General features: G+C 35.6%; 1 protein-coding gene across 3 annotated transcripts in view; it reads right to left on the bottom strand.

The window, feature by feature from the left end:
• The window catches only part of LOC128223657 (SKI2 subunit of superkiller complex protein-like), a 28103-nt gene extending 12488 nt beyond the window's left edge, over positions 1 to 15615 (bottom strand). For 2 of the 3 annotated variants that reach the window (XR_008259318.1, XM_052932929.1), the window contains exons 1-14: positions 15367 to 15386; positions 13300 to 13380; positions 7619 to 7725; positions 6675 to 6792; positions 5990 to 6104; positions 5602 to 5673; positions 4913 to 5103; positions 4455 to 4652; positions 3509 to 3654; positions 2696 to 2842; positions 2162 to 2246; positions 1793 to 1899; positions 1138 to 1284; positions 232 to 325 (exon numbers count right to left, since the gene is read on the bottom strand). Coding sequence is in view for 2 of the 3 variants with exons in the window: in XM_052932929.1 (XP_052788889.1) it covers positions 232 to 325; positions 1138 to 1284; positions 1793 to 1899; positions 2162 to 2246; positions 2696 to 2842; positions 3509 to 3654; positions 4455 to 4652; positions 4913 to 5103; positions 5602 to 5673; positions 5990 to 6104; positions 6675 to 6792; positions 7619 to 7725; positions 13300 to 13359 (1587 nt within the window). In the remaining variant the exon portion in view is untranslated. Of the gene's footprint in view, positions 1 to 231; positions 326 to 1137; positions 1285 to 1792; positions 1900 to 2161; positions 2247 to 2695; positions 2843 to 3508; positions 3655 to 4454; positions 4653 to 4912; positions 5104 to 5601; positions 5674 to 5989; positions 6105 to 6674; positions 6793 to 7618; positions 7726 to 13299; positions 13381 to 15366; positions 15387 to 15579 lie in introns of those variants that run through there. The other variant, XM_052932930.1, reaches the window with a different exon arrangement.
• Positions 15616 to 15620: the final 5 nt, after the last annotated feature.

The raw sequence follows: 15620 nt of genomic DNA on the forward strand, positions 1-15620 counted from the left end.
AGAGATTCATTCTTGAAAAAACCCTACAAATAAACTAACCAGTTTTGAGCCTTTCTATACATGTGCATATTTTTTCTGGTTACATGTGAACTTTTTTTCATTTGAGCATCTCAAATGTTTTTTGAATTCTAACTAAGGTTAAGGTTTTGCATGCCGCTGCAATCACAATACCTTGTACCCTGACCTTTTTCTTTGAATTCCAAACAACCTAAAATCTATTCAAATACAGACCTGGCTTGGATGACCGCCCCTTTGACCTTTGGCCCCAAAATTCTGCGAACTTTTTGTTGCCCTCTCTTTTTTAGCTTCAACAGCTTTGTTGTATCTAAAAATAAAACAGAACAACACTAAACTTAATACAAATGTATACAAGAGATCTGCAAAGAGAACACCAAAGCCTGTCTGGTTTGGATATTTCTTTCCACAAGGGGTATAACTCAACAATTATTGCTATTATAGTTATGGGCCTTGCTATGCATACAAATAATGAGTAGCAAATATGTAAGCTTCTTTTAATTATCGCCAAGGTTACAGTTTTTTAACCGAGTCAGCAACGCCACCAAATCTATCACAATATCTGGCCTTTTTCAATGAAACATTGTTTATAACAATTTAATTATAATTGTTATATGTAGCTATAAAATAAAAATAAAAGAAACACATAATACACATTGCAATTTTTAAAATAGTTTTAGAAACTGAAATTAAGTACTATAAAGTAACAAATTTCATGGTTGTATTTTTTGCCATATTTCCCCTTAAGTTATATATAAAACACAACAATGCTGGCTTAGGAGAACAAAATGCGAAACACAGTGGATGAAAATCTTTTGTTTGTCGATTAATGGGTTATCCATTATTAATCGCTTAATGATCATTCTTATATTAATCACTTAATGAGCATAGATTATCTATTATAAAAGCCAAATAAATAAGCATTGCCACATATGTGCATATTGCCAATGTAAAAATGCATACCAAGTGCATCATGTTTCCTGCTAATACCTCCATTGTTTTTTTTGTAAAGGCACTAACCTCAAGTATTTGCATGCTGATGACACTGACCAAAATAAATTATTTCACCATTCCTCTTTAAAAACTCAGAAAGGTCTGAAAAGATAAGATGAAATATGTTACCCCACAGTGCTGAAGCTTCCCTTTGCATCTACGACCTTGAACTGCTCATTACTGGTCTTGTTACTGTTGCCTGTGTACAGATAGTGTTCAAGAGGCACAGGCCGCTTTGTTGTGCTGATCACATAAATCTTCTTCTTCTTTGTTCGACTGCAAAAAAAATATGTTATAGGAAATGATAAGATAAGATGTATCTTGAGATAAGATTATGTATAGGTCGGCATGACATTTACACATAACATAATCACTCATGAACCTTTATACCTGGCTATATCGTGATGGAAATACTGTACATATCTAAATAAATGTTTCTAAAGTTACAAGAAGCCGTTTTTTCTCTGGTGCTCGTAAAGATATCCATTTAAAATAAACTAAACCCCAGATGTTTAGGCACCGTGGCACTCAACAGTATAGTGTCCCCCACGATGGCACTCAACAGTATAGTGTCCCCCATGTTGGCACTCAACAGTAAAGTGTCCCCCATGTTGGCACTCAACAGTATAGTGTCCCCCATGTTGGCACTCAACAGTATAGTGTCCCCCATGTTGGCACAGTATAGTGTCCCCCATGTTGGCACTCAACAGTATAGTGTCCCCCATGTTGGCACAGTATAGTGTCCCCCATGTTGGCACTCAACAGTACAATGTCCCCAACTTACCCTATCCACGCTGCAAACTCCAGTGTGTTAGGTACGGTGGCACTCAAGAGTATAATGTTCACATGTTGCGGTAACATGATAAGGACCTCTTCCCAGACTACACCTCGCTGAAAGGTACAACTTCTGATATTTCAACATGTACCTAAAACAACACCTCTAAACCCCAAGTTCAATATATTCTATAATTGGTGTCTTTTTACTTTGTAAGGGCATTTATAGGCACAAAATATTGGGTATCTTGCTCTGAAATTGAAGAGTATAACTTTACACTTAATTTGGTCAGATTTTGATAATCTCAAAAATTAAAAAACTGAACTACAACAGATTTTTTTTCTTTTTCTAAAGCACACAACACATGATTGAACTGACCTCTGCATCATTGATATAGTGGACCTCATCAAAAATGACCCACTCTAGATCTCGAATCACGTCAGATCCATTGTACAACATTGACCTGCAAACAATTTAACCAACCATTGATACTTATTCAATGTTTGCCCATGGTATGATCATAAGCCAAATGAAGCATTAACTAGAGCCAATTGAGAAAAAGATTTGCTCTTCCAAATATTTACAGTCAAACAAGCGACATAACTTGACAATTATTAAAAAAAGAGTTGTGGGCCTTGCCATCTTGTGCGAAACGTTTCTGGCAACATGTGAACAAAATTCCATTTCAATATCTTGAAATGTTTTTTTAAGTGATAGCCTACATGACACCATTTTCCTTTAAAAAACAAACAAGCTAAAAATGTTCAGTACAAATTTTGAAAGTCTGCAACCCAATTTCCATGAGTTTCAGATACATCAGATTTATATTCAGATTTCTAACAAGAACAAAACATTATACTAACTATCTCCTAATTAAAATCATAAATATTCCCTGATTCAACTGATAGTTACCTCAAAATTTCTGTGGTCATAATAAGGCAGGACGCGGTCTGGTTTATTTGCACATCCCCGGTAATAAGACCTACATCACTGAATGTGTGCTTGAAGTCTCGGTACTTCTGATTGGACAAGGCCTTTATAGGTGATGTATATACAGTCCTGGTGAAAGAAAGCATCTTTTTCAGTCAAAATGAGGCAAAACTATTCAAATTCAAATTGAATAATATCATAATCAAATTATCAAAGTCAGAGTTAGGCCAGTATAAATTAATTGATATTTTCATACATTTATTTTTTAAATTTGGGTGGGGTTGACATTTTATTTTCTATTTTTATTTTTCTAAGATAACTGTTCACCGTTGAATATATTTTTGCATAAGGGATCTTATACATGCGTTCCTAGACAAACCATGAACATGATCCTAAAAATTCTCCTTTTTTATATGTGAATGTTATACATTTACACAGCAGTTATAAATAAACGCCATTCCCAAACGGTAATGAAATGATACACAAATAAGACCTTAGTTCAACATAATTTGTTTTTTAAGTCAATAAAATGTAATGGGTTGCAGAAAAATGGGGATGGGCGGGGATGAAAATCTAGCAATTAATTTATAATCGCCTTATTGGACTTGCTAAACATGTGAGTATATTTGCTGGGGACATCTGTACTAATTTTCATGTGAACATTTAAAGCTGTTTTGTATATGTTCAAGGTTTTGCACGGCACCCCCAAAAGATAAGGATGCCGACATTTGCCACCAAACCAAGGTTATCAAATGTTATCTTTGAAACACAGAAGAGCGAACAAAAATCGCAGACCTTGTCATATGTTTCAATGAGAGAGCTATGGCATATTCAGCTACCACAGTTTTCCCGGCGGATGTGTGAGCTGCTACAAACACGCTCTCATGGGCCTCTAGATGAAGAATTGCCTGCTTCTGGAACACGTCCGGTTCAAACGGCCACTGTGAGAAAAAAAATTGAAGGTTACAATTATCTTACATTGAAAAGATGAAATTCTTAAGAGCTTTAATAGCAATGCAGTTTTAAAATCTGTTACCTCATAAATTAACATGTGATTAAGAATCGTTTATGATTTCTGGTTAATACAATCGGAGCATCCTGAAACCCGTTGATCCAGAGCCTGATTTGCTAAGTACTTGGGTCATTGTCATTGATGAAGGTATACAATGTTTAAAGTCTAAACTATTTAATTTTGGCTCATGAAGACAGCTGCAAGCTAATATGAATCACTCTTGAGCCTGATTCCTTCATAGAATTCAATATGGGTGTCACTGTCAAATATAAGAGGCCAAGAGAATGTGTCCCCGTTGGAGCTAGATTCCACATACAAGTACTGCAAAACTACAAAACCACATTCACCCTCAAGAACAGGGCTTCTAACAACTGACAATTTGAAGGTCTTGACCAGTTTTGACCATGAAGGACGAATTTCAGTAACAGCAAATGGCTAAAATTTCGGTCCAATTTTTATTCATCTTTTTGTTAAATTTTGGTTCAAAACGGCTAAGTCAGTAAAACATGTAGAGCTCTAGATACAAATTGCAATACACAAACCTTGTTTGTCATTCACACATCCCCAAATAGACAGAGGACATCCTAGAGGACAATAACTTCACTCTGTGTTAACTGACATACAATGTTGAAAAAAGCCCCCCTTGAAATCAATCAAATTCACAGGATCACAAACATATTGTAAACAAACAAACTGTTGTATTTACTATGCACCAGAAACATAGCCCACCTTGTTATATGCCATGTCAGGCACCCTCTTGTAGAAATCATCAACAGGAGCATCTACGTCCACCTTGAACGCCCACTCTTCCTTCTCCTCCCTCCTAGTGCTTTTGGTTTCTTCAGGTGTCTTTGTGGTCTCTGCTGGCTCAACCAGACGCTCAAAACTCTCACTTCTTTGAATGGTGACTTCTGAACTTTGTTTATCCTGAGATTTAACATAATCATATCATATTAAATACTTATAAAAGGCATATTTACTAAACATGTTTAACATGCATGTACCCACTTTAAAATTCAATAATGAACTTTCAGAAGTTTGGGCAAGAAGTGCCTAAAACTGGGGGACATGTTTCCAAATGCCTTTTTGTTGGAAATAAATAAAAATAAAATCAAACTAATCACCCTCCTCAATAAATTTTAAAAGCTAGATAAGAATTTTAAAAACATAGCTTTCACTTGACTAACCTCCGCTTCATTTTTCTCCTCTTCATCATCTCCTTCTAAGTCAAGGTCACCAATGTCATCATTCAAGGTCATGATGTCAGCAAGGGTCATGACCTTAGAAGAGCTCTCTTCTGATTGACTGGCCTCTTTTTTCACAATTGGGTCATGGAAAGTCATCCCTTCTTCTAAGCCAGGGGCAACAGTCAACAGATCTTAAAAACAATAGCAAAATTTCATTTTCTCTCTTCAACAATCAAACTTTTAAAATGAACAAGCAAATATTCTTTAATATATGTTGGTATATGAGAAAAGAAAACATTTTATCAGAGTCGATCTACTACCAATTCCTACAGCTGCTACTGACATTCCAGTAAAACATAGTACATTTACTAAGATTATATTTAATTTTTTACCATTCTAGATTTTTACACTAGTATTTAAGCTACACATAAACTGCCTCCGGGCCTAGTGGTTAGGAAGTCCACCTACAGAGCAGGCGGTCAATTAAGCCCCACTAAGGGTTTGTTCTGATATGGCCAGTTGCTGACCATCAAGCGAGTTAATGATTAACAGGTTACCAGCATAAAGGATAGGAGTCGGGAGTAAAGGAGTTCATCAGGTGTCTAAAAAGTCTTGTGGATTGGCCCTTAAATGAGAGGGGTGACCCTTTAAAAATGCAAACTCATGTTTGAAGCACATTGTGGCCTTACCATGTTCAAAGTCAATGTTATCACTTGCTGTAGCTTTTAGCAAATCTTCCAACACTGGTTCATCCTGGCCACCTTAAAAAAGAGTACAAACAACTTGTTAAAATACCAGTTCATTGAAGCAATTGACCTTAGACAAAGAGAGTATAGCAACTTGTAGTGATCATTTGGTCGAGGTATCCCACTTAATACATTGGATAATGAAAAAAGAATTGTTACTTATTAACAAAATATTATCCTATTTCTTATCTACTAATTGCTTGATTAACAACTCCCAATTGGTAAATGATACAAGCCTTACTGTCAATGCCCCTAAGCACATCGAGCTTCAGTTAAGATGCCTTTTTTCAAGCTATGGCTTGTAATACACTGAGTATGAACAGGCACTTACCAGGCCAGAAAGGGAAGTTGAGAGTGTTTCCCCTCACACTGTCAGAGTCTGGGTCCGGTGCCCTTTTCAGTGACAGGGAGTTCCGGGCTGTTTGTCCAGTGTCTGATATGTATGCCTTGAATATAAAGTGTAGGTAATATAGAGAAACAATGTATGTAAATAAATGGATGAGGCTTGGGTCAGGCTATCAGGCTCCGTTGCCAGAATGTAAAAGGCTTTTCCGCAACATGGAAATATTTGCAATATTCTGCAATTCTCTGTCTTTATATCATTTTTCGACTGAAAGGCCTGGTTTAAGGAATGTTTGGCTTGTTAAACCTAAGCTACATTGTATTCAGCCCCTGTTAAATGCCTCAGTGTCAAAGAAGAATGCCCAGTTTCCAGTGTATTGTTTAATGAGTAATTGACATTTAGGGCAGTGTTCAAAAGGCTGAACCATGCTATAACTGATATATATTTTTTGATCTTATAACTGATCAATAATGACAGACACTAGAGGGAAATAAGATTAAGACCAAGAAACAACAATAGGAAGAGTATAGAAGGGTTATGCTACCCCTTAATATAGACAACAAAGATTTAATTTCTAAATAACTGTTTTCAATTTAAAGTTTGTCTCAAATAGTTAACTTTCTTACACCTGATGTTTCTTGGAAGTGGAAGAAAACAATATTTATCAGTGTACCTCCCTATATCCTACAAGCTGACCAGTGGTGGGGTTACGTTCCACCTGAATTGTGGACTGCACAGGACATAGGTCAACATGCAGTAAATTCAGAGGCTCAGCAACTCGTGGGGTAAACCTGAAAGTATCAATTATTATCATTGCACAGATTCCAGTCAACATAAGTTCCGTTTATCAGTTTTATGGCAGAAACTGAATATGAGCCATCGGTAGCTTAGCTGAGCAAACTAATTTCATTAAGATAGATTGTAAAGAAAGCTGACAGCTCATAGAATCAAGCTTGAGTCTTTCCTGGGAAGGAACAAGGACGGTGACAATTTTAAGAGGCCACAAGGTAACCCTGGTAGGAATCGAACCAACAACTTCTTGGCCGACAGGCAGACACATGTATTACTATTCTTGATGAAGCAAAGATGATATATCTGTATATACACTGTACATTTAATTTCATCCCATTTACACAATTATGCTTAAGTCAGATTCCTGAGTAGACCAAATCTAGGTTCAATTGTTAGAGGCCATGTACCAATGGTTGGGCTTGGACTTAGCATCGACTGGGTTAGAGGCAGACACAGACATTACTAGACCAAATTATTCTTAATTAAACTTTGCTTAAAATTATTTTGTTCATTCTCATCCTTGCCAATGCTGACCTTTTTTTCAGTTGAACAAGCAGCATAACTCTACAGTTATTGAAGCCAGAGTTATGCTTATGTGTGTATTGTTTCTTGCAACATGTGTACCAAGTTCATTTCAATATTTTGAATGGTTTTACAAAGTTAGAGGTTTTTACACTGCAAAAACAGGCAAATTAAAAAGGGGGCTGGCAGGGAAGAACTTTATATTTAACATTATCTTTTAAATCAATTTTATTGTACATTTATTTCTAATTCAAATAAAGATGTTTGGTTGGAATATTTAGACAAGGGATGGCAAACACTTACCTCTGAGCCCTATCAATATCATGTATGGGAATAGACTCAGGGTCAGTAAGAAACCTCTCCAATTCATCTTCAAGACGTGGTATAATAGGTGGCGCATCTAGAGGAAGCTGAAAAAGTACTAGGATAGTTCTTATTTTACCGGTAGTAGCTGGAAAATCAGTTTTTGCTTTAGTATATAAAAAACTTTTTATTTTCGTTATGAGAAATTTTAAAAACCTGCAAGTGCAATGCAGATACATAAGATACATAATTATACATTAGCTTCCTTTAATTTTAAGCAATGGTCAACACTGCAGATTTTGTAAAATTGTGTCATTTTCACCCAATGCAGCTACGGCTAAAACACGGTATTTGTCCATTTTATATTTTTTGGTTGTTATACATAGATTGAAGGAAAGTGTGTGATTTCAAACTTAATTCTTTGCAGCCAAAGCATGTAACCTAGTCCACTCCTGCTGGCCTCCAAATTTCAAGTGAAAATATCAATTTGTATTCGAGTAACAGCAAAAAACATATCCCAAAAATGGCCATTTTCAAGCGTTATGCTGTCTCATTTGATTTTTTTATATATTCAAACTGTTATATATCTATTTTGCATGATGATTTGGAAAAAATGCATTACCTCAGCTTATAGAAAATTTCAAGTGCTAAATTTTGGTGGGTAAATCAAGAAAATAGACAAATTATTACAGAAAATATGACTTATTAACATAAAGTGGTGCTTTTGCCAATTTTTCAAAATCACAATAAGTATCCCTTGTTATATGCATGAAAAACATTGAAAATTCACCCATTTACAAGTGATAACTGTTTTGTAAGACTGATTATTAATCAAACTTCCAATTTTTTGTTGCTTTGGGCATTCATGATTCACATTCTTAAAAAGAAGGAGGTTCACCTGTAAGATTTTCAGGGTTAAAAAATCTGTAGAGTCCGTAACCATGGGTTTGTATCTACATATGTATTAATGACAGAAATGTGGCATTCCACAAATAAAAACCTCTGTATGAGTATATTTAATGGCTGAAATATTTTTGGAATATTTTGATTTTAAGTTGCATTTTTTTACATATTTAATGTAACGGACACTACAAAATCTGCCTTCAAATTTTGATTTGAAATTTCCATTGTTTTCAATAGCATATTTCCTTATATTTTTTCATGGTAAAAGCAATTTTTTTATTGTGCAATATTGCATCATCTTTTAACTATTGGAAAATACCAATAAAACGGCTGATGCAACAATATTTGTGATGAATTATTGCATCATCCAAAACAACCGCCTTTCTAAGAAATACAACAGTCCAGCTGTAATGATGGAATCAGCTAAGAAAATGGCTTATTTTGGGTAATAGTCGGTCAGATTCCAGGAAGAAGTCCTTTCAAATGGAAAACACTAAAGGTGTTGGTTCCAGTGATGCTCTAGGTATGTATTATCCTTATCTAAACATTCCATGCTATGTTACGTAGGGTCCGTAACCAAAACCATATGTCTGTACATGATGCCCTGAATTAATGCAATTGTCCACATGAAATGCACATGTTGTGATGCTTATTTGTTGAAATTGCCATGCCCAACATATAACAAACTAAAATGGTCTTAACAGGTTGTTTAATGGAAATCCTATGACAGTATGACACACAATTTCATTTTGTGTAGCCTATTACGGAGCCGAGATGAAATATTTTTACATAAAGATTGGCGTGTATGCCAATGAATACAATCAGTGTTATAATAATATATACAGATCACAGACACAGTGGATACTTGTTAAATGTACAGAATTGAAGCTTAAGTAATATTTGATTTGTACTTGTCCTCAGGTTACAGACTCTACAAAATACGGCCACTTGTTTCTAAGTCTACTGTAAGTATGTTCAAAAACATTTTTATGAACAGAAACAATACAATTGAACCATATAGGAACATTTATACCTTTTGAGGTTTTTCTTTTCACAAAACCTGTCTTTCTATGAAGATTTATATACCATATATATTAATATTCTAAGGTATACATTGAACCCAACCGTTTAAGGTTAATTAATATTCAGAATGTCTTTTTACAGAAGAGAGCTGAAAATCATCACTGCGATCCCAGAAACTTGAAAAAATTGTTAAAATGAATGCTGAAAAGAATGAAGACATAGAAAAGAAGCAAAAGGAGAAAAACAGGCTGAAAGTCAAGGCATGGAGAATGCGTCAGAAAACAGAAAACTCCACAAAATATTCTGAAATCAAAAAGAAAGACACAGAAAGAAAGAAGGAAGCTCGAATGAAAGTGAAACTCATGGCCAATTCAGATCCTGAATTAAAAGCCTCCTTAAGAAAGAAAAAAGCTGAAGAAATGAAAAGATACAGACAGAGAAAAAAGATGAAAACAACATGTTCTTCTGAAGATCCTGGTGTTAAAAAGAGTAAGAAACCGGCTCTGGAAGAAAAAAAGAAAAAAGCTGTGAAGCGAACACAAGCCTGGAGAATGCGAATTAAACTTAAGTCTCCTACAATTCCAATTGTTAACACAGTTGATGAAAATGACAGTCATGGAGAAAGCAGACAGAACAAAAGTAACTTATCCCGTGCAACAATATACAGACGAGCGCAAATGGTGAAAGCCATTCTGCCTAGGACACCAAAGAAGAAAGCAGCCATTTTAAAGAAGCTTATTGAGTCACCTTCAACATCCAAAGTACTTTCTGACCAAGGAGTAACAATGACACCAGCTTGTAAGAAGAAACTTGAAGTAGCAGATGCTATAGTGAATTCCTTGAAAGAAAGTATTTCCGAAGTAAACATTGGTGTTCGAAAAGACAGAGAAAAGAAACATGCATATGATGTAATACGTGAATCAGTACTAAGGAAATACAAAAAGATCACAGTTAGTAAATATTTCAATGTGTCTTACAAGACAAGGAAGATGAGAAATGAATGGTGGAAAAAGAAACAGAGAAAAACAAGATGTGATGTGATAAGTGATCATGTGAAACAATTAGTGAAAGAGTTCTACCTGAGTGCTGAAATTAGCAGAGAGGTGCCATCCAAACGTGATGTTGTTAGAATCAAAACTCAGACTGGTATGAAAGAAACACTACAGAAACATGTGATGACAATGACACTAGAAGAAGCACACAAGTTATACAAAACAAGAAACCCCAATCATAAAATAGGACTTACATCATTCAGCAAACTAAAACCAGTTAATGTAAAGAAAGTGTCCGAGACAAGCAGACGGTCATGCCTGTGCCAGACTTGTTGTAATGTAGCCCTGAAAGTAGAAGCACTTACAACATTGAAACGAGTTGTAAAAGAGACTGACATGACAGAAGACATTAAGATTGATAAGAAGAGTCTGAGTGATGCAACATTCTGCAGCTATGAACAAGAGCCATCTTTAAAATGTGTGTCAAGAAATTGTGAAAAATGTGGAGTACAAGGCCTTCAAAAGTATTTGGCGACTATGGAAGAAAAGAACAGAGATGGGATGGTGTCATGGTATCAATGGGAAAGCATTGAAATAAAGAAATATGACAAAGTAAAGCGCTGCGTTTCTTGTGTGCCCAAAGAAGCTGATTTCAAAGTGTTTTTGACAGCTTTAGAGAAAGACATGATGGTGTACCCAGAGCATGCATTTAGAGCATCCTGGCAACAGAAACAAATGGGTGTATGTGTAGAGAAATTAACAAAGGGATCTGTAGCCATGGTAATGGATTTCAGTGAGAACTATGCATGTGTCTTCCAAAGTGAAGTGCAGTCAGGGTTCTTTGATAGAAACCAGGTAACTGTACATCCAATGATGTGCTACTATAAAGAAAGTCTTGATGACAAAGATGTTACAGTAAAACATGCCATCATTGGAATAAGTGAAGAAACCAAACATGATGCGGATTTAGCAATTGTCTTCGAGAATCAAGCCATTAAATCACTAGAAAGCAGAGGGGTGAAGATTGGTGAACTCCACGAGTGGACTGATGGTTGTGCAGCCCAGTACAAGGGGAAAAAGGCGTTTGCTGATATCAGTCTCAGAAAGCAGCCCAAAATGACTCGAAACTACTTTGAAACGTCTCATGGAAAGAATGTCTGTGATGGGTTGGGTGCAACTGTAAAGAATGCTTGTTATCGTGCTGTAATAAGTAACAGGAAAGTTCTTGGTAATGCTGAAGACGTTTACCAATTTTGTCAAGAAACTCTGAATATGGAAGTAGTGGACACTGTAAAAAGCACTCTGTCGAGAAGAGAATTTGTATTTGTTGAAAATGTGAATAGAAACCGACCAGAAACAAATGTACAAACATTAACTGGAACACGGAAGCTGCACTCTGTTAAGTCTGTTGGTAAAGACTATGAGCTGAGCTCAAGGAAACTTAGTTGTTACTGTGATGCTTGTGTGAATGGTGTAACATCAAAATGTGAGAATGTAGACATAGTTAATAAGTGGGAGAAAAGAAACCTTGATGTTATTAGTTAAGTCCAAGAAAAACTAAATGTAAAGAAGAAACAACCATCTAACAAGGAGCAGCCTAAAGCAACTTGCAAAGAACAAACAAAAGGACAGAAACAAATAACTTTGAAAAGAAAATCGGAGACCAAGCAACCAAAAGCCAAGAGGACAAAAATAGAAGAGACAGCAGCAACAACATCCCAACAAGATACAGCCTTTCAACCTGGTGATTTTGTTACCGTTGGGCTCAAACCGAGAAAAGGACCCATAAGTGTTTACGTTGCTGAAATTACAAGTAAATCTGAAACAGAATATGGGCTTAAATATATGAAGAAAGCTGGAAACGCATATGTGTGGCCTGAGAAGTCAGACGTTTCTCAGGAGCCAACAGAACATATCATTTCAAAGCTAGAAGCTCCTGAACTTGTCAATGAAAGAGGTCATTTTAAATTCAATACACAGGAACTCAGCAAAGTTAAAGTTAATCTGTTGAAAATACACAAACATGTGTATTTCAAATAGAAAACGTTGAGCATGTGTTGGTTCTTACAAAGTGTAGAGTCCGTAACCGTAGTGCAGTCTATTTCTATCTCATACAAAAAATATGTTCTATTGATATAAACAGCAGAAACTGACTATACTTGATAGGAAAAGTGTTTATTTTAGAAAAACAATGTGCTTGGGGCACTTGGTTCTACAAACTTTAAAAGTTACAGTTAAAGTTGTGTGATCATTTTTGTCAATTTTTAGAGTTCATCGCAACTGGGATGAAATATGTTTTTTTTTATGCTTATCTCAAGCAGAGATTTTATGCATTTGTTTGTTAACATTCTAATTGTTAGTTTTCCGTGTTAACCTGAATAATACAGACTTGTTTCCATTAAAATCTTTGTTGTTATATGCCTGTTGTAGTGTCTGTAACCTTACACTGACCTGTATGTAAAAGTCGCCAAAAAAATAAATTTATAAAAGCGACTGTAGGAAAACAAATATCATTTCCAATGACTGAAACTTAAAACTAAAAATGGACAAAATTTCATGGCCCTGCATGGAAGTTCATTTTTCCACCTTGGTGAGACACTTAGGTGGACAAATACCGTGTTTTAGCCGCTAGGGAAAAATGATATTTTCATAATGTACTATTCACTTACATACATGTATTACCACAAACCATCCCAGATTATTTATATGACATTTATTTAACCCATCATCATGATTACATAAAGCACACAGAACAAAACTAACCTTTGCAATTGGATTTATTTCTTCATCCTCTTTCGACAGCAATTCCACAACATCACACATGACTCAGGCTGTACTCAACTCCTGAAAATAAAAGCCAACAAATTAAAGACATGCCACAATTTCATAAAAATAGTAATTGAGTTCCACTTTTTTAAAGACTAGCCCATCAAAAGAGCCTTTGGCACAGACATATTTCAACCTTTGACCTCTAAGCATGACCTTGACCTTTGAGGTACAGACCTTGATCTTGTGTGCGCCAATCTCATCACTGTGAAACTTCCGATATCAAACATGTTTATGCTTTACTTATTGCTGCTATTTAAAGGGACTGTACACCAGATTGGCACCAAAAAAAATTCTGTAATGAATCTCAGGACAATTATTTCATATTAAAATGTTTAACTTTTTGATATCATAATTGTAAAAAAAAAACGTAAAAAAAAAAATTGAGTTGGAGACCTGGTTCGAACCGGTGTCGCCAAAGTTGCAGTCCAGTGTTGTATCCACTGTGCTACTGATTTTTGGTATTTTTTTAGCTAAATCGGTAGAGCGTTGGACTGTGAATTGGACAACCCAGGTTCGATTCCCGGACGAACAAGGTCACTTCTGTTGTGATTGGTTATGAAATCCTTTCTATGACCATTTGCACTGTACCACTGCCCCCTGCATGTACAGAAGTTGTCAGTTCCTTGCAGAGGTGAAGGCACCTACTACTGGTTAACCGCTAGTCTAAAATAATAGACGTCTAAACGGGAATGTGCAAAAAATATTTTAAAAATATTGATATTGTTTTAAATGAAGTATTTTATGGTTGAAATTGATCATAAAGAGTTATATTCATATTTATCCATGTAAATGAAATGTTATTTTGCACTAAACAAGCATTTAATGCATTAAAACAAGTTGTTTACCTTTCCAATAAAACGAAAGTTGACTGACACAGAAAACAATTATGCGAAGGGGAACAACTCGATACAATCGTAATAACTCGGCCTCCTCCGACAAAGCTTTGAGATAGACCTCGTCACACAATCGTAGCAACTCGGCCATGGCCGAAATGTTCCGAGCGATTTAAAACTGTGCCCTGAAGCCTTGCAGGTGCCCGTCATGTATATATCGTTATGTTTTGACAGAATGAAATGAAGAAAAGCCGTCAAACTCATAATTATAAGTTGGATATTTATTTTTTTGTGTACGGAACTAATATAAAATAACATTATCTGGTAATATTTCTTGTTTTTATGATATTTTATAGACGCTATATGCTTTAACCCGGAATCCTGATCGGAACAACTACCCACTTTTGATACTAAACAATTTGTACGTGAAGGATTTGCCATATCAAAAATCTAAAAAAATCCGTCAACGTACAATTATTTGGACTAGTGTTTGACCTGCTTTTCAGAAAATGGATACTGTAATTAGTATCCTAGCCCTTATAATAGCAATTTACTGGAGCTGTCATAATCGTTTGAAAGTTTTAAATAAAAAAATAACTTAAGCGTAGATTCTTAACAAGTGTCCGCAGATTTTGCGGAGTTTACCCCTCCAAGGAACTCTGCGTTTGTAATTATTCGATCAACTGATCAACCTCTGAGGGCCTTAAATTCGAACTCTGAGGATAAATTCATTGTGTGGCCGCCATAGCTAAAATCCGTGGAAGGAAACAGAAAAAGGGTCTAACTCATTGAGTGTACTGTATGTTACTTTTGTAAAGTCTAAAGACCATGGTGACTGAATTTAAAAACTGGACTGCATTTGACTGGAGTTAACCGCCTGATAGTGTGCCCAGGATCAGTGTGCGGTGGTTGAACTGTGTGGGACACTTAGATGTGCTCGCGCCGGGACACAGAGTATAAACTACTAACACCACCACTGCAAGTTTAATATATATGCAAGTCGAATTGAAATTTGGGGTTTCTGTATCGAATCGGCGAGTTACAATCCCGTTTTTCGATGCACCTCTATGTTCCATTGCCACAAATGACATCCCAGTTTTTTTTAGTTGCAAGTTCAATGAAAATGTAACATAAGACACACAAGTTTCAAAATAATACAAGTTATAACCTAGGTCCATGTTTTTTTAATATCCGAAATGTGTCCGAATATTTCATCTTTTTACTTTGTAATACTTGTAAATGACTTTAAAAGCTACTAGAAAAAAAGATTGTTGTCAAATTGTTCTTTGTAGAAAAAGTCTTGTTATAACTAATGTATCGAATTAAAGCGTTAAATATTTATTTTTACGAAATGAAAACTAGAAAAATTCAAAACACGTACCGAAGAGGAGCAGTCAATCGTTTTAAGAATACTCAAGAAAT

This window comes from Mya arenaria, chromosome 17 (assembly GCF_026914265.1).
Source record: "Mya arenaria isolate MELC-2E11 chromosome 17, ASM2691426v1".
Taxonomy (NCBI): Eukaryota; Metazoa; Mollusca; class Bivalvia; order Myida; family Myidae; genus Mya; species Mya arenaria.